The sequence below is a fragment of the Coturnix japonica genome, chromosome 5, assembly GCF_054131305.1.
Source record: "Coturnix japonica strain WE chromosome 5, WE-NBRP24, whole genome shotgun sequence".
Taxonomy (NCBI): Eukaryota; Metazoa; Chordata; class Aves; order Galliformes; family Phasianidae; genus Coturnix; species Coturnix japonica.
The window spans coordinates 39,389,763-39,411,309 of record NC_140667.1 but is presented as its reverse complement, the minus strand read 5'-3'; the positions used below and the strand labels follow the sequence as shown (position 1 = coordinate 39,411,309).

The 21,547-nt window shown below is 36.4% G+C and overlaps 1 protein-coding gene across 5 annotated transcripts in view; it reads right to left on the bottom strand.

Moving 5' to 3' along the window:
* Window positions 1–21,547, bottom strand: part of TSHR (thyroid stimulating hormone receptor) — a 45,797-nt gene that overhangs the window by 6,680 nt on the left and 17,570 nt on the right. For 3 of the 5 annotated variants that reach the window (XM_015865237.3, XM_032444990.2, XM_032444989.2), the window contains 7 exons: window positions 20,727–20,801; window positions 15,386–15,460; window positions 15,016–15,090; window positions 12,517–12,594; window positions 11,859–11,927; window positions 5,599–5,676; window positions 634–822 (listed from right to left, as the gene is read on the bottom strand). In XM_015865237.3, the coding sequence (XP_015720723.1) occupies window positions 634–822; window positions 5,599–5,676; window positions 11,859–11,927; window positions 12,517–12,594; window positions 15,016–15,090; window positions 15,386–15,460; window positions 20,727–20,801 (639 nt within the window). Of the gene's footprint in view, window positions 1–633; window positions 823–2,728; window positions 2,797–5,598; window positions 5,677–11,858; window positions 11,928–12,516; window positions 12,595–15,015; window positions 15,091–15,385; window positions 15,461–20,726; window positions 20,802–21,547 lie in introns of those variants that run through there. The other 2 variants (XR_014946751.1, XM_085549314.1) reach the window with 2 other exon arrangements.

Sequence of the window (21,547 nt, the reverse complement as noted above, 5' to 3'; positions counted from 1 at the left end):
CAATTAAATCTGAGAAATGTTCATGTCTGCTAACAGACAAGCACATCTCTGATTCATTTTATCATTAGATTGTGCTGGGCTCTTTCTGGATATCCTCTAGGTTTTGAATCTCTCTTCTCCTCTGTTTTATTTGACTGCTCTCATTTTCCCATTCATTTTAATTGCAAATAGTATTGGTATATGAATTTATTCTTGAGTAATTCATAAATTTATCATAGCATATTTTAGTATATCATAAATTCAAACTACAAATACTTCATTACTGAAGATGGAGGTTGTCTTCTTAAATCAGGGGCTGACCAGAATAAAAATTCATAGCTCTTAAACTTATTCAGCTTTAGAGAAAATTACAATGGATTTGAATTCTGCATTCTAGAATTGCACTGCTAACCATAGCAAATTGTTCCTCCCAATGTGTGTTCTCCCAGCAGATGAGCTGCTGTGCTCCATAAGGTCATCTATAAATGCATTTTATTTCTCTCCTAAATTATTTCCTTTCTTTGTTTGAAGTTGTATCCCTCTGTTTTAAAGAATGTATTCAAGAACTACACAAAATGCTCATTAAAGTGCTGATTTTATACTTTGGTATTAATGTTTTAAAATCGTCTTTGCTTCTGTCCTTTAAAAACTCACCCACTGTTTTTTTTCCAGTTCTTGAAAGCACAGCAGTGACTTGGATAGGACAGATCAGCTCGAATTAGCTGAAGAAATATCTTTACAGCTGGTAATTTCTTTAAAGTCCATGTGTTTCGGGCCATTAGTTCTTTAAGGCTTTCCAATCCTTTGACAGGAAGATTAACAATGACTGTTCTGGAGACATCCCTTTGTAAAGGAAGAAACAGAAAAAAACTGAGAATTGTAAGAGATTGGATCTAAAATGCTTCAGATTACCTGTGTGATGTTGTGTAGGGAGCCTGCTTTGGCAGGGGGGTTGGACTCGATGATCTCTAGAGGTCCCTTTCAACCCCTGCAATTCTGTGATTCTGTGAGATTTTCACGGTAGTTTATGAGTTTCATAAAATTATACAGCAGAAATATAATCCAGGTTGGGTGGGGATTTAGGAAGCTACGTAAGTATATTCCGCTTCCAAAACACAAAAGAGATACAGCATATTCTTATGAACTAAATAAATCTTAACTTTATTCTGTAGAGTAATTTAATCACTTAATCTTCAGATTCTGATACTATTACTAATATACAATTATATATATAATTCTTTGTACACTAACATAGCCTTCATTAGGAATACTGCGTACAATTTGTTAGTAGGTATGTGTTTTAAAGTTCATCTTCAGTGTCTCATAGATGACAGCAGAGATGATAAATGCCAGGACTTCAAATTTAAAACTTCAGAGACAATGTACAAAAATAAAGTCCTCAGAATTCTTTAACAAAAGTGCATCTTCCACTGGGGGAAGTATTTTCCTTTAGGCTTCTTTAGACTCATTTTAATATGTTCAGACAGCTCGTAATTGCTAAAATAATGTCCTTTATAATCTGAAATTAAAATGCTCTATCTCTGTCTATCCTGAAATGCTCAGAAAAAAATTAATATTTGCTGCCTTCTTTTTTCTGGAATTGAGTCTGACTCAGCAGATATGTTCCAGTGTTTATGGATTTCCTTGAGCCAGTTGAATATTATCAGATCCTTTGCCTTGTATCAAACTTCTTCTAAGGATGCTTGAGGTCAAGGTCATTTCTCAGAGTTAGCTCTGTAAAGATGTAAACCAGTAAAAAAAGTTTCCACTGTGGGAGGATTAAGCACTTTCATTGTGAAACATCATGCTAATAAATAGTTCTCCTATTTTCTATGCATTGTTTTCCAAGAGTGGTGTTGTTATTCCTCTAAGTCTCACCCACTCTGGCTGGTTTCCTGCATCTAAAAGAAAATAATTACTAATTTTATTCTTTGGAAAAATTGCTTCTAAACCTCTTGTTATTACATTGCCATATTTTTCCTTTTGATTTGCTAGTGTTAGTTTTCAAGTTAGAAGTTGCTTCCACTGTCTGAGGGAGGGATTTTTACATCTAATAGCTTCTTTGCTATTGTATGTATTTGAATATGTCACAACTAGTTGATTTCAGTGACATCAGCTTCCTTTTTGTTCTTCTAGATCTTTTTCTTTTAGACTGTACATGTTTATGCTAAGCCCCTGAAATAGGTCTTGCAAGTCTGAATGCTTCTGCCTGTCATTTTGTCTTTCACAGACTCTCAGAATCAGTTGAATCCAGAGGTCATCAAGTTTGATGGATGACCTCCTCAAAGTAGTCACTTGGAGCCAGTTTCTCAAAGCTTTGTCTTGTTGAGCTCTCAGTACCTCAAGAAATGGATACTCCACAACCTGTATAGTCAGCTTGTTCAGCATTTGATTACCCACTTGGTGAAGACTTATCTTACAGTGAACTAAACTTTTCTCTATTTTAGTTTGTGCTTGCCTCTCATTCTGTTGCTGGCTACCGCTGAGAGTCTGGCTGCATTTTGCCAGCTCCACCCCCATCCAATTTGTAGTATTTACATACATTGGTTAAGTGCCTCTTGAGCTTTCCCTTCTCCAGGCTAAATGTTCCCAAATCTCAGCCTTTACTTATATGATGGATGTTCTAATTCCTCAATTAACATAGTTGCCTTTACCTGTGGCTTTTTATTTCTCACTATGTTTTCCATTTTATATAAACCTCTTTTTAAGCAGAACATCTTGGTAAAGAAGATCTTGGAGCAGATCTTACCAAGATAAAGCTGGCCTTTTGGCAACCCCCATGGGTCTCCATCAAGTCCTCATGGTGGTGGCAGCTACCTGCAGGAAGGGAACATGGTTAAATGCTATGTGATGGGAGATGCTAAGGCTGTTTGGAAGGGAAAAGTGGCACATCACAATTCTTGGGCATTCTTTGAAGATGGTCTCATGTAAGCACGTGGAAAAAGATGATGCAGTTTGTACAGTGAAGTTTTTATTTTTGAAAAGCCCTGACAAAGTCAGGTATCAAGGGCAGTTGTGGTAACTAAAATGTTATGTAACAAGAAGAATGGCTCTCATGAATTAATAAAAAAAATAAAAACAGTGGGGAAAAAGCCTGACAATTTAGCAAAGTTGTCATACTAGAGAAAGAATGGAAAATGGTATCAGTATATATGCATAATAGCAGTAGGAGTTCACAGAGCCGAGGCTAAGGCTGGTACTACTGAAATATTCATAGGTAATCTGAAAAGCCTATGAGACTAGAAGAAATGAAGTTTCTTTCTGACACAAAATAATACAGGGTATTGAAAGCTAAAGGTGCCTGAGAAAAGAAGCTGAAGAATCCTGCAATACTAAGTGACTGAGCAATAGATGTGATTCAATATTGATGCAAAGTGCATTTAGGAAGAGCTGTCTTAACAGTATGTAGATGACAATGATGTTTAATTTACCTAGCGCTCTGAGAAGATCTTGAAGTCCTCCCTGCAAGTTTCAGCACATTGTTATTCAGTAATGTTGAAGGTATTTTTAGGAAAGTAGAAAATCTTTACTCTGTAAATCTAAGATGACTACATCTTAAATACTATATGCAGTTCTATAAATACTACATGCAGTTTACAGTGTGTAAATATAGTAGAAAAGTATAAAAAGCTACATTAAGGATGATCATAGAATTATCAAATATTTCCTATAGAAAGTAATAAAAACTTTGGTTTGTCAGACTATTGTATCTTAGTCTGCATTAACATACATACAGAACACAAATTTTCCTGAATGATGTTTTTATCTTGTTTCAGTGTGTGATCAGTTCTTATTCTGGACTACTAAGAAAAACATAGTTATGTTAGCCTTACTAATATCTAATTATATATATAACTAAGATGTTATTAAAACACAGCCATATTTACAGTGCACAGAGTGTCCTGCTACTACTGCGAAACTATAGCTGGCTCACTTTTAAAAACAAGAAGTCTGATAGACTTGACTGTTTAAGAGGCAAGAAACTGATAAAATGAAACTAGATGGTTTTCACTAAAAATTACTGAAGGAGCTTATGCAGGAAAGAGCTGAATGAGTAGAGGAGGTGTGCATTCTCCAGTTTAACCCCATTTAGTCCCAGAACACAAAGGCAGCAAATGAGCCAACAGTTTTTGGAACATTGGGAAGATCAGTGGAAACACACACCCATCAAGCTCTGATGTCTGCACTAGGCTTTTTTAAGAAATTCTAACAAGAACTATCAGTGAAGGTGTAGACTAAGATGATGTGCCTGATGGAATCAGCATGTAAAAGTCTTTGGTAGAGTCTTGCTTCAGAAACAAATTTCTCTGAGCATTGTGGTTTAAAACCTTCTCTTGTAGTCTCCTAGGACTTCCAAAAGGCCTTTTGCAAACCTCCACCAAAGGCTGATATGGAAACCAGGCAGCCACACTCCTTGTGGAAGACACCAAACATTCAGGGTTATGGTAAAATGCTGGAAAAGTTCAGTTCTAGCCCAGATCCAACATTTATGTTGCTGGTGTATAGAGCTTGTTCAGCTCTTCAAAGTGATTGATTTGCAGTAGCAGCTGTGGAGTGTGCAGTTAACACAGATGCCCTTGCCCGTGTTTATAATTGGGGGGTGGTAGCTGTTTTGTTTTTCCTTATGGTTTCTTATAAATTTTAATTTTAAACTTTAATCTTTCTAAACATACCACCTAACCTAAATATACCACCTGGAGCATGCCCAAAGTCATGTCGTATAACTAGGATAGCTCTTTTAAGTTAGATATTTTCCACTGGCTTTCTTTAAAGTTGAAATGGAAGAAAATTACCCACTTGGGGCGAACCCAAGGTAATTATTTTAGTTTTTAGGTTGCTGTCACTGCTGAAGTCCTGATCAGAAAAAAAAGAATAGTAAACTACGTATCTGTGGGATAGAAGTTCCATCAACCATAACTTCAAGGGTGTATAAAAGAATCTCTAGATGATGAATGCTACCAGCTTGAAAGGGTGGCAAGGCAGAAAGAGTCATTTTTTGAGATTATTTTGACTATTGCAGGCAGTGACCTTCATTGCCTCAGGGAATGGAATATTTATCTTTTGGTAATCTTTTTCCACAGAATTATTTTGCAAGAGGAAAGAGTATTTTAAATGAAACTTTCTTCTTGAAGAAGATCCAATGTTCACAGATTACCATGCCAGCTAATGAAGCTAACAACAGCTAGATGCCTGAACCAAAAATGACGTAATTATATACTGAAATCCTTCAGATGACCATGAGGCTGGAAGGCAGGTTACACGAGAAAGAAGACAAGGCGGCACCACAAGTAAATTTATTCTGACTGAAATTCACTTTTCATCTCTGTTTCCATTTCCTTTACAGGAATGATACAACAGTCCTTAGTTTTACAATTATACTCCCATTTCATGGTCATGAGACAGACTGTAGTATAGAATATTTCATAGAAAAAAAAAATGGAGGAAAACTAATTCTAAGAGTAAATTGGTTTCCTGTAGAAAAGCTTTTGTTGCTGATAATCTTTTTGTTAACTTCCCATTCCCACCCCTCTGTTCTTCTATTGATGGCAGTTGAAAAGAAAGTGTAACCAAAATTACATTATTTGTAAGGCTTTCTTTGCATCACTTTCTCCTACTCACAGTAGAGTTGGTCCGCTATGCACTCCCAGAAATGCATCTTCATTGATAACTTTCAGGTACTTGTTCTTGTGCAGATATCTGCAGAAAAAGACAAAACCCAGACATTTGGAAACAGTCATCCACAGGTGAAAGATCTTCAGTTTACTTGTCTGAATAGATTGACAAAAATTATATGTGAAGGACCACCCTATCCCAGAGTGAGCATGAAGGTGTGTGGTTAAAAGCAGGCAATGTGATGCTGCTGAACGCTGAAAAAAATTAATGCAACCCAACTGAAATGCTCAATTTTAAGTTCAGTTTTGCATTTCTAGATTACATTAATAGTGAATGTCTAGAAGGAATCCTGACCACTTTTAAGATGAATTCCTGTTTACCATGGTCTGAAATGATAATGTGAGAAATGTACAAATACATAGGTTGCTCCAAAAGTAATGTCTCTTATTTATTTCCATGGATACCACAACAGATACAAAGAGCACAATAACACTCTGATAGAACAAATTCTCAGCTGCAAAACACTACTTTTTAACATAGTCACCACCACTGGCTCTTCATTTTCACCAGTGATGAACAAGAGCCTGCACACTGTGGTCATAAAGATCTGTACCAGCAGAGGTGACTCATTGTTTCACAGCTGTTTGGATGACCTTGCAGTCCATCCTTTATTGGCCTGAACAGTTGGAAGTCAGAAGACACCAAATCTGGACTATACAGTGGCTGTGGTAGGACAGTACAGCTAAGATCAGCAATGTGATCCAAGATCTTCAAACTGGTATGTGACCTGGTGTTAATGTGTTGCAAGAGAAAGGCTGTATTCTCTGGACTGACTCTGGAAATATGACCCTTCAGCTTAGTGTGGTGTTGAAGTCTCCAAAGACAAAACAAATTCAGTAAACAGTATAAACACAGGCATCCTACTTTTGTGCCTGTGTTCATCACGTATTTTATGATGACAGCTTCTGTGTGAGTTGGGTGTATTTGACATAGAGTTAGAATAAAAATGTGGTCTTGGAGTAAATATTAAGCTAAAATTTACTCCACAAAATATCAAAGCTTGTTAATTTCCTTGAAGAGGTTGTACTTCATGCCAACCTCACTATCCCCTTTGTTAGCCAGGAGGAAAGACTACAAGCAGCCAGATCTTTTAAACATAGACAGGATGTGCTGAATTTGCTAAGCAATGAAAAGAGACTGAAGATTGGGTTGTGTTATATTTCTATATGTGTGTATATATGTATATATATATGTATGTATTTATGTGTACATACACACTGCACACATACACAGGGATGTGGATAGGACTTCACTGTGGTGACTCCTTCCCTCAGCAAGCAATTAAAACCCGTGTTACTTTTACTTGGTTCAGTCAAATTCTATCTCAATGTTTACAAGTGAAGCAGCTTGCAGACATCAAATCTAGTCATACTTGTTAACTTAGTTTTGTTGGAAAATGGTGTCCTGTGATTGCAGTGAGAACCATTTACTAGATATGGTTGTCCCTGGGGAGGAAGGAACAAGTATCCTGCTCTCTTGGCTGAGGGGTACTACATAAGAAACAATACCCAGCAGTCCAAGCATCTTGCTTCTGTGCTATGATAAGGCAAAACTGCTGAGAGAAGCTTGAACTAAGACAGCAGTGTAGAGGGCATAATGCTGCAGGACTGAGCTTCAGGGCAAAAATGCAATATGATTCATTAAGGAGAAGAGCATAGAGAACTGCCAAGGAAAGTTGTCAGGGGGATCAATGTATGATCCATTTAATGAAAAAAGGTAAAATGATCAATGCTGTAAAGGCCCGGAAGGAACATGGTGCCTAAGGCAACTGTGACTATCCCCTTTATATTCAAAATAGGTTTCCTTTTTATCAATTTCCTGTACAGTGGGAAAAGTAAAGGCACGAGTAGCAAACTGCAGGTTAAAACATGGATGGCATTCCAGGAGCAACAAGATCAGCCCCAGGCCACATTATTACAGATAGTTTGGGTTAGCAACAACAGTGGGTCACTTAGGAAGAACAAGTAAAAGCATCAGGATCCCTTGACATATTGACAACAAAGGCTGATGGAGATCTTGCAGTGCAAGAATGATGAAGAATAATATGACATGATATGATGACTGTAATGCATTGCTCCTCTTAAAGCCAACTGAAGGACAGAAACCTTGCAAGGACAGCAAACAATCTGCCTTGCGGAGGTCATGTTTAAAAGGATAGATAAGAGCAAAGAAAACTGCCAATGATTCAGTTGATGTCAGGATGTTGGGTACTGTAACTACTATGAACTTTTAAAAGTTAGCTTGTGATGTAGCTAGGAAAGCAAAAAATTTATATATAAGAAAATTTGCTCTCAGAGGATGTCAATGAAAATGCTATGCCCACTGTGCCAGTTAGTGGAGGAGATATGCGAACTGTCAAACGTTTCTTAACTCTAACCTCTGTAATAAGAACAGCATTTGAAATTAGACAGCCAACTCAGAGAAGTGCAGAAGGATCACCATTTTACCTCTGTGCTGGAAGTATCTTCCAAATTGAGATAAGTGAACTGAGCGTTAAGCTATAAAAGTAATAAAGTCAGTGCTCTTGTGTTTTGGTTTGGAGAAAAAAAAAATAAAAAAACAAAAACAAGTAAAAATTTTAATCCCATCCTAGTTGAAGTCATCGGTAGTTTTTCCGTAACATTTGTTGTGCTCACACTGATCACCATAGTGAGGAATGAGCAGAAGTATGCTCTTCAGCTGGGTCATTCAAAATAGGGAGCCATGCCAGAACAAAATTTCTGGCATGTTATTCACTGGACATTGCCAATGCCTAAAGCCTTGCTTCTTACAGAGAAAAATAGCTTATTCTTTCTTCTCATCTATTGCTGCTTGCAGCAAACTTTGTTTCTTTAAAAATATGAAGTATTATAGTATCACCTTACATCTGTAGCTCTTGAGAAGAACTCAAAGCTTTGTAAATGACAGTCTTTGAATGAAGATGAAACTGTTGCTTCATTTTGCAGATTTCCTCAGGATTTTTTCACCGAGTTAATACAATAATCAAAACCAGCAAGAGATAAGAATAATCCAATGGTTCTGAAGGACAGAAAATCCTGTCTGATCTAATTAAACCTGTCTGATTTGATATCTAGATATTATTATATGGGCAGATAATTTACTTGTCCAGTTGTGAAATATTTTCCCCTGACACTAGAATAACACAGTGATAAACCTGAAATATTGTAGTTCACATAAGTGATAAAAATTTTCAAACTGACAAATAGAAATGGTCCAGTGGAGACTTACGGGAAGTTCGTTACTGTGTGTTAACAAGGAGAGGCTGTAGTGTTAGCTGCCAGTTTTCACATACATAGATGTCTTAGGCTCATCAGAACATACAATTTCCTGATGATAATTTATTTCAGTTGTTTAATCTTTTACTCTGATAGGTACTTCTTATAAATGAAAAAAAAGTAAGACTGTGGTTAACAGTCATTTGACAAAGGAAGTTTATGTATAGATAAATCTTTCACTGCTTGCAAGAGTACCTTTAATCTCACTTTTATGCTTGGCTTAATGGTATATAGAACATCATTTAAATGTAGTGCAGAAAAGTACCACAATAGTGGTACATGTCAAATAGTGTTATGTGTCAAAACAAAGGTTGGAAGACTGAGAATATCTGTCCTCTGGAGACAATAGAATAATAATCAATTTGGAAAGTAAGTGGAAGGCAATCAGAAAACCATTAACATCACAGTGCAAAGTGTGCAGGGAGTATAAAGTAGGATATGGTGATGGTTTAATTGTACTATAAATGAAATGACAAATATATGAAAATTCAGACATTATCAACACATACTTCATAAAGCAACAAGTCAGATAGTCCACCTGAGAAAAAGCAACTCTTGATTTTAGCTGCAGAAGCTGGTGAAATCATATAATTATAGAATCACTTGAGTTGAAAGGGACAACTGAAGGTCATCTAGTCCAACTCCCTGCAGAGAACAGGGACACCTACAGCTTGATCATGTTGCTCAGAGCCCTGTCCAGCCTGACCTTGAATGTCTCCAGAGATAGGGCATCCACCATCTCTCTGGGTAACCTGTTCCAGTGTTCTGCCATCCCTGTTGTAAAAACTACTTCTTATATCCACCATTAAACAGGCTCTGGACATGTAATGCATTAGTCCAATTAAATGTCCTGTTTGTTCATTAATTGGAAGTTAAAGAAATGGAGAGTCTGCAAAAGATGCGAGCAATGTTAAGGATTCATCATATGCTTCTTCTACAGTTTTGTTTATCTTGACTCTGAGCTTGACCAAGCATTAAAAAATGATCCCGAGGAGCATATACCAAAATAAATATATTCTTTTGAAATTATTTTTGTAATCCGATTTTGCAATTGCACACTCACCATTTCAGTAATTTATCTCGGTAAAAGCTCATCTCATGCATTTTGTCATTCACTGGAACTATATTCTCAAGCAACTTCTCATCAGTTTCTTTACAGAAATAAACATAGTTGCAGGAATACGACTTTGCAGAATTCTGCAGAAGTGACAGGGTTTAATGGTGTTTTAGATGGAGAGATACAATTTTCAGATGGACACTGTTCAGTAAAATTACACTACTATTGTTATCCTTTTTTTTTTTTTTGCTTGTTTTATTCTTTGAATTAATCATTCGAAAACCATGAAAATCTTTCCCTCACTGTTTTTCTCCTTTTTTCTTTTTTGCTCCTAGTTTCATATAGCCCAAAGATTCCTGGATCAGACCCAGAAAAGAACAGGTACTTTCTTGGCTGTGCATTGCTAGATAAAAGAGATTTCAAATTAAAAATGTCAGAATAAAGAAATATTTACCTTTTGCATTAACTTAATGCTGCTACTAGAAACAACAAATCTCCACCCTTGCACTTAACAGAATTATACTTTATCTTAGCACATGGTAAACAGACTACTTAAGAAAATTAGTTTAGAGATTTCAATGTAGTTTATCAAACAGATAAAGACTTCACCACTGATGTTTTGCTCCATAGTTTTCTTTGTAAATCTGGAGCTGTGTTTTGCTCCTGGTAATTCTTATATGATTTAATTAGGAGAAAACTCTTTGTTGTTGTGAAAAACTTTTCCTCTGGTAGGCAAAGCCTCGAAGATAAGCCTTCTTTTATTTTCTATTTATTTATTTGAATAATTTTAACTAGTACATCATCAACAGCCTCTGGAAAAAATCACTTAAACAAACAGAACTGATTATGAACTTTCTCTGAAAGAAAGTAAGTAGTGTTTGCAGAAACTTGTACGTTTGCTCCTTCTCCTACCCAGTCCAATAAGGCAGGATTCTTCAGACTCTGAATCATGTACATTTCCACTCAATTCTTTAATAATAAAGAAAATTCCAGTGAGGCCAGAAGCAATAGCACTTGCACGATATCAGAGAAGCAAAAAGAACCCAACAACCCAAACTCCTATGGAGTCATATTTAGAATGCGTTTCCTTTTCCATACATAAGTTGAATGTCTGAATTCACTTGAAGAGAATAAGATCTACTCCAATTCTTCACATTTCAAGAAGTCCAAATAAGTGTTAAGGGAGAAAGAGGCAGTTTGCAAAGATTCATCCATGAGAAAGATGGTCTTTCAGAATTTCTATACAACTCAACTTCTTACAATAAAGAGGTAGGAAAATTTTCTGTATCCTCATGCTTCTCTGGTTAATGTAAGAGTTCACAATGAAGACATTTCTTTAACTTGTGAAATACTTTGATAACCAGACTCCAACTGAGTAAGCTCTGACAAAGCAAATGGAGCTTCCAAAATCTTTCTAGATTATTTCCAAGTGAACAGATCATTTTGAGAATGATGTGAAAAGTATATTCAGTTGATAAGTAGTAGTTTTCCAGAAACTACAGAAAGAAGGTGAAGAGAAAGCTGAAATAATTACTTCTTGCTTTGGACATTAATAATATTACACTTATTAAAATAAACTGCTTTGTAAGTAAAATGATCAAATTATCTTTGAAATTGTCTTGACCAAAAGACATTAAAATGCCCATATTTTTATTGTTGGCTGAAATTAATATCCTCTCTTTGCTCCCTAAAAACAATTAGGACAAGATATTTATTTAAGAACCTCCAGTAGATAGGGAGTATTAATTGTAGGTTGGTGCATTTTATTTTTCCTTGTATGTGTTACTGTTTTTGTGGGGTGTTGGTGCTTTCATTGTTGTTGCTTTTTTGTGCTTGCTTTTGTTTTTTAAAAGAAGAGATTGTATGGTACTTACATAGCATCCAGATTTGTCCCATTAAAAGCATGGCTTTGGATGCTGGTAAAACCATTATTGTAGAGTTTGCTGCAAACAAAAGTAAATAAATTAGTGTATTTTGCGATGCTTCAGTAATGAAATACCTGTAATCTTGTTTATCATTTTTATTGGCAACTGAATGTTTATGAATGAGTTAATTTCAGCTACTTGAAGAAGTAGCAATTGTAGTGCAAGGATGAGCAGATGCCACTAGCATTCCTAAATGTAACCAACTCAAATGTAACCAAATCAAGAATACCGTGTGGCAGGTGTGCTATCTTACTTTTTGCAGTAAATGTAGAACCAGACTAAAACATTTATCCATGACTTTGCAGCTTCCAAACTAAAAACAAGGAAATAAAATTCTACAAGGTCAAATTAAGGGAATAATAAATTGCAGTATGGATACTGTTTTACAATAATACCTGTCTGAACTTCTAGAAGTATGGATACTACATATAATGCCTATGATGTTTCTCCATTATAAACTACTGGAGAGTAGAACTGAGGTTTTTTGTTGTTGTTGTTGTTGTTGTTTTTATTTTTTTTTATTATTTTTATTTTTTAACATAGTACCATATGCTTGAGAGATTAAGGTGAGGTGATTGCCTTTTTGACGTAAACTGGAAGAACTTACAGAGTCAGAGATTCATTACAGAGCCCACGGAAAGCATTTGCAGGCACTGATGTCATGAAAGGATTATCTGCAATTTCACTGAAAAAGGAGACAAAATATCACAGTCAAATACCTGCCTACCAGAGCTTCTCCAGAACAGTTTTATTATTCATTGTTCTCTGCCTTGATAATAAATAAAAGTGTGGTATAATTGTTTAGTTACACCTACAGCTGTAAGAGGCAAGCTGGGATGATTAACAGTCAAGGATGTTTCAGCATCCTGGAAGTGAATTTGCATAGTCAATGGGTTTTATAATCCTGGTGAGATGTGCCAGCCTGCACAATTCCTGTCATGAACAGCAAAGACAGATTCATTCTTCCAAAACCTGGAAAAAAAAACCTCAAACAAGGACAGTCACAAAGGTGAATAGTAAAATAATGAATAGTTATAATACTAGTGCTAGTGCTCAGCAACCCACAAAATGAAGTGGTTTGTTATTTTCAGTTAGAACATAATGTGTTCCAGTTTGGGTCTATGGCCTCTTATCCCGGCACTGAGCACCACTGAAAAAAGGCTAGATCCATCTTCTTTGCCCAGTTCAGGCACTTATACACATTGATAAGATCCCCCCAGCTTCCTCTTCTCCAGGCTGAACAGACCCAGTTCTCAGCCTCTCCTTATAGGAGAGGTGTTCCAGTCCTCTAATCATCTTAGTGGCCCTGTGTATCTTTCCAGCTTAATTAGGAACACCATTCATCAATATTGAGTCAACATCTAGGTCATACCATTAATCAAGCCTTCATAAGTTACTTTCCAGAATGATACATCAGGGTTTTAATAACCTTTTACTTAGACTATCCAACAGTCAATTCCAGATGAATGCTGCTGTGATAATGCAGACTGCTACCACTAAATAGTGACTGAGATAATTTTTACTTTGTGTCAACCTACAAGCCTTTGTCTTAGCTGCTCTTCCTCCTTAGCTTGATGGCAACCCAGATTTTGAGCTTTAATTGCAAGCTGGGGTACATAAATGGATGCATAAATGGATGCTATGAAATGCCTGTTGTTTTCACAGCAGTAGTGTTTGTTTCTGAAATAGCTTTAAGAATAGTGGTGGGAGACACACAATCTCCACCAAAATTGCATTCCCTTTCTTTGTCTACAAGTTGTTCTACAGTTTGTTCCAAGAGAAAAGAAGAAGAAAGAAAACAAAAAAAAACAAAACAAAAAAAACAACAAATGAGAGGATCCTTTAAATCTGCTAAAGAAAAAAACTTTTTAAGTTATAAGAAAAAGAGAAGGCTTTCCTATGACATAGAAATGCATAATGTGAGTATTAACTAAATAAGCAAAGTGGCTAATGGGACAATTCTTTCCAGCTGAGGACAGTAGTTAATGAAAACTCCACCCAGGAAGTCTCTCTTAAATATAGGTAATTCCTGCTGCTTGGTTTCTTTGGTGGGATAGTACAGTTGTTCACAAAATGTGACTGCATAGTATGTGTTCATATGAAGCTGTGTGGTGATTCTGAAGGACAACATACATCTCATCCAGCTGCTGTGAAATAAGGTGAGTGACAGAAGGGAGATAAGCAATCTTCTTACAGTGTAAGAGTAGTAGCTTTCAGGAAAGATATGTTTCTTTGTTTATAGATTTTTAGGTGCAAGGCTTTTTTTTTATGTTATTGTAGTATTGGCAAGCAGTTTTAGTAATGGACAGGAGACTTGTTTTCCTCCACAGTGAGAAGTATGCAAAAGTACTTTATAAGTGGAAGGAAAGTGCCTGGACAGGGAAAAGAAAGCAATACAGAGTACTTATGCTAGTTAAAAGTATGGATGCTACTAGCATTATGCTAGTCACCATGGGCATGAAAAGCCATTTTTGAGGCTCCTGTAGCTGCTTGTACCGGACATCTGCTTGCAATTCTCTCAGTGAGCTACAGCTGTATGTATGTATGTGATGGACCTTGAAGTAACAATGTAACGTTAGAAAGGTGAGAAGTGTGCTTGCTGTGGTTCTGAAACAAAGACGTTCAGGACTAATGGAGCCTATAAGCTGAGGCTGGGAGTTTACACATCAGATTGCTGATATTTTGGAGCTACCACCACCACCTTTCAAAGATATCCAGTGCTTTTACACCCTGTTATTAGCAGCTCATTAACAACCACCCACCACCTGATGCCTGGTAATAGAGTACAGTAACACTAAGATGCAACAATCTAAATCACAGCAGTGCAGACAGGCTCACAGGATGAAGAATGTGCTGGCCTGTAAAAATTCTGTATTTTGAGATTTAGCTAATTTAAGAGAAATGCAATTAAATGTATGTCTCATCCAGTTCAAATACACAGTGCAGGATGACCTGATACTAACAATTATTGATCTACAGTTTGAGGAACTGTATTTTGACAAACTTATTTTCTATTTTTCTCTAAAATATAAGTCTTCACTACAGGCTTTTTGGAGATCTGTGGATGGCAGTATTCTATCTGGCTGTGAGAGTAGTAGGTACTTACAGTAAAAAGTTCACATCAGATGAATAGATTTTAGTGAGGCCAGGAAATACTTTGAGTCCAGTATTAAAAATACCACTGAAACAGAGAAGATGGAGAGAGAATTGCTTGTAATGGATCACAACATTTATGTATTACAGACATTTAATGGATCAGAAGAATAGCAAAGTTACCAATGAATTTCTAAAATATTTCCTTGCAAATGTAGTCAAAATTCCAGCCTCTATCCTAGCTGGTTTTTTGTCCTTAAAATAAAGCAGTAGGGAAAAACTTTACAACCAGTTCCAAAATGAAATGCAAAGAAACCACTGTTGTGTAAAGAATTTAGAGAGATGTCTGTGAGGCCAACTACTTGCAGGTGCCAAATACTTACAGGTATTTCAACAGTGGGAGGTTCTTAAAGGCATCTGGATCTATGTAATCTAAGTTTCTAAGATTCCGAATTTCACTGCAAGAAAAGAAAAGAGGGAAGGGGGGAAACATTGCCACAACAATAATTAGTATTGATAGATTTATTTTAACAGAAACCAGCGATGTTTAAATTAAATTTCAGGGAAATAATTCCAGAAAGAGTTGATATTTGCTTATAGATCTTCCAACATTGCCCTGTGGTTATGGCTCTCAGAGAACATAGGAACAGTACAGACCAGGGTTTACATTCTACTTGCATTTTAAACTAACGTAGTTAATAGCTATGTTACTGCTATTATAGTGCTGAGTATTCTTCATGTCTGTTAGCTTCTGTAACAGTATTGCTTTTGTTATTATAAGGAATCTATGTCAATCTCTTGCATCTTGCAAATTACTCTAATAGTTATATAGCAATCATACTCCCAACAGTAGAATTTTCTCCATAAACTTTGACATGTTTTTTCCATCACTGTTACATTTAAAAAACTTCTTGGCTATGTATTCCTTTGTTGTGGACCAAACATACTGCAGGGAGAGATAAAAATTCAGTCTGGAAATGGATAATACATTGGAGTTCCAAAGAGTCATCAGGTTTTGCTATTCATAGTATTCTGCATAAACTGTTTGGATGAGGCTATTGAAAGTAAGAATTCAAAATCTGCAGATGGTACTAAAATTGGGAGCACAAAGTAATTAAATGAGATTCAATCAGATTGTATTAACTAGGCCAAGAGGGAGCAAGTGCTGTCTGACAAAGGGAAGTGAAAAATGAGAATAAAAGATTCAGAATTGCCAGATGAGACAGTTGGCCCCAATGATCAGAGAAAAGCTTGAAGAACTCAAGTAAATCATTACATACAATGAAGAATGGGAAAAGGTTTATGCCCTTGCTGTTTGAGTTTCTTGAATTTGTGATGCTGGAATTAGGAAAGAAATGTGCTTTAAAATATAATGTATTTATATTTGTATTTCATCCTATATTTTGTATTCAGATGGTTTCTTATGGCCCAAAAGGAAGAGAGGAAAAGGCCTACTGTGGCAGGTGCTTCATAAATCGAGAGCAGGCAATCAGTTGCCTAGAAGTCTCTTTGCAAAACTGATGAGAAAGTGAATGAGAGAGGTCCAATAAAAAAATAAGGTGACCTGACAAAGTGAATATTAATGTTAAGAACAAGCTAGGAGAGAAATCCATTTTTCTCTATTCTTAGTCCAGGCAAATGTGACTGGCTAAGTATACAGCCTCGCACTTTATATACATAGAATCACAAGGTTACAAAGGACCTACAAGATCTAGTCCAACCATCCTACTATCACCATTACTAACACAGGGTACTAAACCATATCTCATAGCTCCTCATCCAGATGTCTCTTGAACACTGCCATGGGTAAAATGAAAAAGATACTAAGTATAAATAAAAAAGATGCCAAGGATACACTAAAAAGAGACAAATTTTAAGTCAGAGCCATGAATATTCAAATTCAAATGTTACTGTGATGAATTAACATAATGAGCCATATGCTTGCAAGGAAAACTCTTGAAAGGTCAGTCAGCTACTTCATATATTGTATACATTTAGTAATATTTTAAAAGCAAATATATTCATGTAAGCAACTTCTAAGATTTGTTTACCAGATGTGTCTTTCATATGTGTCTTGCTGTATTGACATGTCCCTGAGTTTTGTTCAAAACCAGAACCCAGATATTCTAAATCTGACCAGAGTCTCAGTGTAGTCCCACTATGTTTGATATGTGTGAATAGTAAAGATATCTAGCTCAGCATTCTAAAGCATTTTATATCAGCTGCTTTCTTCTTCTTGTAATAACTTGTGAGTCCTCCTGGCTTCCTTAGACTTACTTTATGACTTTCCTGGTCTCCCTCACTTGTCCATTATTTTCCCCTCCCCTGCAGTTAAGATGCAGTCCCACTAAGAGCAGCTCTCCATGGCTTTTCACCTGTTTATGCACTGTTAGCACTAGAAAATTGGTTCAGGCTCTAGCCAGCCTATCCCCTACCTACAGACATCAGCTTTTAAGATTTTTTTCTACACAGCACTTTTTTCCATGTCCAAAAATTCACTGCAGGTATATAACACTCCCTTTCATTCAAATTCCTATTAGGGCTAGATCTTCCCTCTTCAGTCTTCCTCTCCAGTTACCCTTCAGACACAGCCATAAAACATCTCCTTTCTGCAGCCCCGTATCTCAAGAACTGGCACCGCGGCTGTCCATGTGCAGAAGTGCCCCAGCACCCACTCTGCACAGAGATGTTGAGTAGTCCCTCTAGCTCTTGAAGTAATGTTGCATGTACGAAGGAAAACCACTTGATCCACAATCTTTGGCTGTATTCCCACACTCTGAAAGGGCTTCTCAGATGGTTGTTCAAGAGGAGAGAGTGTTTGGAGTATGGAGGAGTGGGGAGAAATGAGGGAAAGAGGAGTGTACGCAGAGATAAAGAGGGGTTGAAAAGAAAGAGTGAATATTCCATACCTAGGAGTGTTTTCCTGAGAAAAAAAGACCTAGCTCCTTAGTCTAATGCCATCAAGTTGCAGCTTGTTAGTATGATTACAAGAACGTAGACTCTTTTGCGTTTGCATCTAGAAAGCACAGTTTTGTCAGTGTATGCAAAGACAGCACACAAACACACTTAGAAACAGTAATGACAAAAACGAGGAGCTAGCATACATTGTGAGATCAACTTAATGTAACTGGGGAAAATGTCAACACGAAGACTTAGCCCTGATTTCAATCTTAGTATAGTGTGGATTTTACTATGACTTACAACTGAAATGAGATCCAACTCAAGAGGTTTAGGCTTGTATAAATACAAAATATGCTCAGATATTTCTCTTAGGGTAACAGAGGACCTAAGGGTTGTATACATGCAGAAAGTCAGGATGGAGTCGCACAGGGAGAAGTGAATATGGACCAGGAAAAAATGGAGTGTTGAATCTCAAAACTGAGGCACACCAGCAGGCTTGGCAGACAGAATGGTGATGAACACAGGATGCCTATTCATATGACATTTGACACAAGCCAAAGTGATTAGTGCTTTCCTTCCATAAACACTAAATTTTCTTATAGGAAGTTCAGCAGAAAAACAAATGTTTTTAAAATTAAACTGTATGTATAAGTTTAAATTGGGGTAAAAAAGATTATTTACATAAAATTGTACCCTATGAAAACTCCATGAAAAACTGATCCTGTGAAAGCTAAGCTCTGTGAAATGACTTATTTTCAAAACTATTAGTTACTTCAAACTTCTTTAAAACAACCTGTGATAATCTTTATCCAGCAATAATACTTTCAAAATAACTATGTAAGTGGAGAACATTAAACAAATGTACAGCACAGCATAACATTTATCCCTAGATAATCTTGTTGTTTGGAAAGTAAATTAAACTTACCAACAAAAAGCGTTAACAAATCAGACTGGTTACGGAAACAATTCAGAAAAACAGTGAAATCTATAGATAGCTTTCTCTTCAAGCTTATATACAACTGCCTAGTTTTCCGGATGTCTGGGTATTCTCTGATTAAATAATGTGCGTGCCCTACATCCAAACAGATTATTTTAAAAGTGTTTGCTTCTTAGCAGTAGAGAGTCCTAGCAAATATTTGGACTAGCAAATATTTGGGCTTTGCTTCTAGCTTTTGTGAGTAAGGAGTTCCCAGTGTCTCGTCTTGAGAAGTTGCTCTGATTCTTTCACTGGAAGAAACAAAAACTGCATCTTGCTTGTCTGTTCATGTTTTCTTGTGGTATTTCCTTGTGAGAGATATAAGAAGACTTTCATTAAACCCAAATAACCAAAGCAAAAACCTCTCCCCACCAGCCCTCCTGAAGAGCCAGTACCACATATGCAGTAGGTGTAGATGCCATTGAGCTCCACTGACTTCTATACAGGCTGTGGAATGGCCATGTGCAGGTCATGGGTTTGACCTGGATATGATAATCTGGTGGTATCAAGTCTTGTTGGTGTGCTCTGGCCTGACTTTTGGAAGAGAGAGAGGAGCTGTGACACAGAAGAATGCAGATTGCATGACATACCAAAACAATATAATGGGTCTCTCAAGTGTATGAATATGGTTAGATATGCCTCAGAAGGCTTATGTTGCAGGTGTGGATATAATGCTTTACAGCCAGACAGTTGAATGCTCCACTCTGAAGCGTTCTGAAGAATAGCAGGTGGCTTCTAGAAGAGCCTTCATGTGCTAGAAGAGGGACTGACAACACGATAGCTCCATTCACCAGTCCTTTAAAATAGTCACACACTTAAAAATGCACAAATTATGGAAACCTAGTTTATATTTAAAAGCTTTCACTACATTTCCCTTTGAAGGAGAGCATTTTTGTGTTATTAATTAATATCCTGAGGGAAATTTTTCTAGTACATTTTCTTTGATTCTAACACAGTAGCAATAGAAGGTTCTGCAATGAAATGGATGACCCAAGAGCATTATATGATCTTCAGTTTCTGAAAAGGTGAACCACAAGACAACTACCACATGAGTAATATGTGCTGTGTAGTGCCAAACACTTAATTCACTGTTTATAAAATGTGTTGCCAGAAAATGTTTCATTGACAGTTCATTTTTGTTAAACAAGAAATCCTAGAGACAAAACAACTATGAATCAGAAAGGGAAAAATATGAGGTAGACAGCCCTGGAAAAAGTAACTATAGAAGGGACCATTATTAGATCAAAGACTTCCAGTAAAGCATTTTCAGCAATAATATAGGAGCCATGTTATTGGAATAAACTAAGTCACAGGAATGTAGACTTTGTTCCTAGTTTTATTTATCAGGTATTCTTAGGGAAAGCACTTCAGTTTTCTGGTATTAGTCGCTCCCTATATGAAACAAACATAATGATACTATCTCCTTTATTATACTTTCCATTTCACAGTGTATAAAATAAAAGGGGAAAAAAAATACAGAAAATAGAGCAGTGTTGAGAGATCATTTAGATCAATTTCTTTCTCTGAAAAAAGATTAAATAGACCTATATATTTCCTGATTACATAGCCTTAAAGAAGGAAACTTTCCTATGAAGTAAATATAGTGTTTACAATGTTACTATTTTACGCTTTTAGTAATTTGACTGAATTAATTTTGAGCTACTGGTTTATTTAAACTTGATGTTGAGAGAGAGTTCACATGTTTCAGAGAAAAGAAATAAGGAGAATCTTTAGCTACAAAGGAGAAAGGAATGACAATTCATACATCAACATACACGTTACTCTACACATCCTCAAATTTTATCACTATGTTCATTTACTTACATTTATTTAATTACAGTACTTACATGTGAGTGACTTTACTTAAGCTGTTGAAGGAGTGAGCCTCCAGACTCTGAAGTGTTTCATCTATGGAGATATAACTAAAAACCAGCAAACAGAAAAAGAAACAAGTCACTGACCTTGGCAAACCATAGCCAGTGCCCAGCAAGCCACTTTTTCTCCTCATCCTGTGCCACCTGCCATGGGAGGCAGCACTGATGGTGGTAGGCAGAGGAGGTTTTAACAGACTTAGATTTGCTGTGCTACCACTAAATCACAACTGCACAACAATGCAATTAAGCAGCAAATAGAAAGATTTCACATTTCAGATTTCTTTTTCTTTTCTTTTCCCATTTAAGATCATTTTGGTGATCTCCAAAAAAACTTAGCTGTCAAGTAAATAGGCAGGTTTATGTATATCTGAGGGAAAACCTTTTTAAAAAAAAAAAAAAAGGAAAGACATTTGGACCTTGGGTCATCACTGCAATAACTGTCACAAATTTTCTGTCATAAGAGCAAATAATAAGTTGCTGTTGTTGAGGGGGAAAAGAAATATACTGTGACATGAATTTGGAAAGAATCTTTAGCCACGAGAAGAATGTCATGAAGAGAATAAAGAGTAATGTGGCACCAAAGCAAAGACAAAGGAAAATAATCTTAAGAAATACTTATTTACATACAGTTAAACTGAGTAGCACTTACACTGACAGTGATCTGCTGAATATGAGAAACTATCCCTACAGAGTCTCCTCATCAGCACCAGGAAGATTATAGTGAAATTAGTCTTTTAAAGATTTTGAAGTATGAGTAAAGTTGCAATACAAATAGCAAATGCAAATTTTCAGAG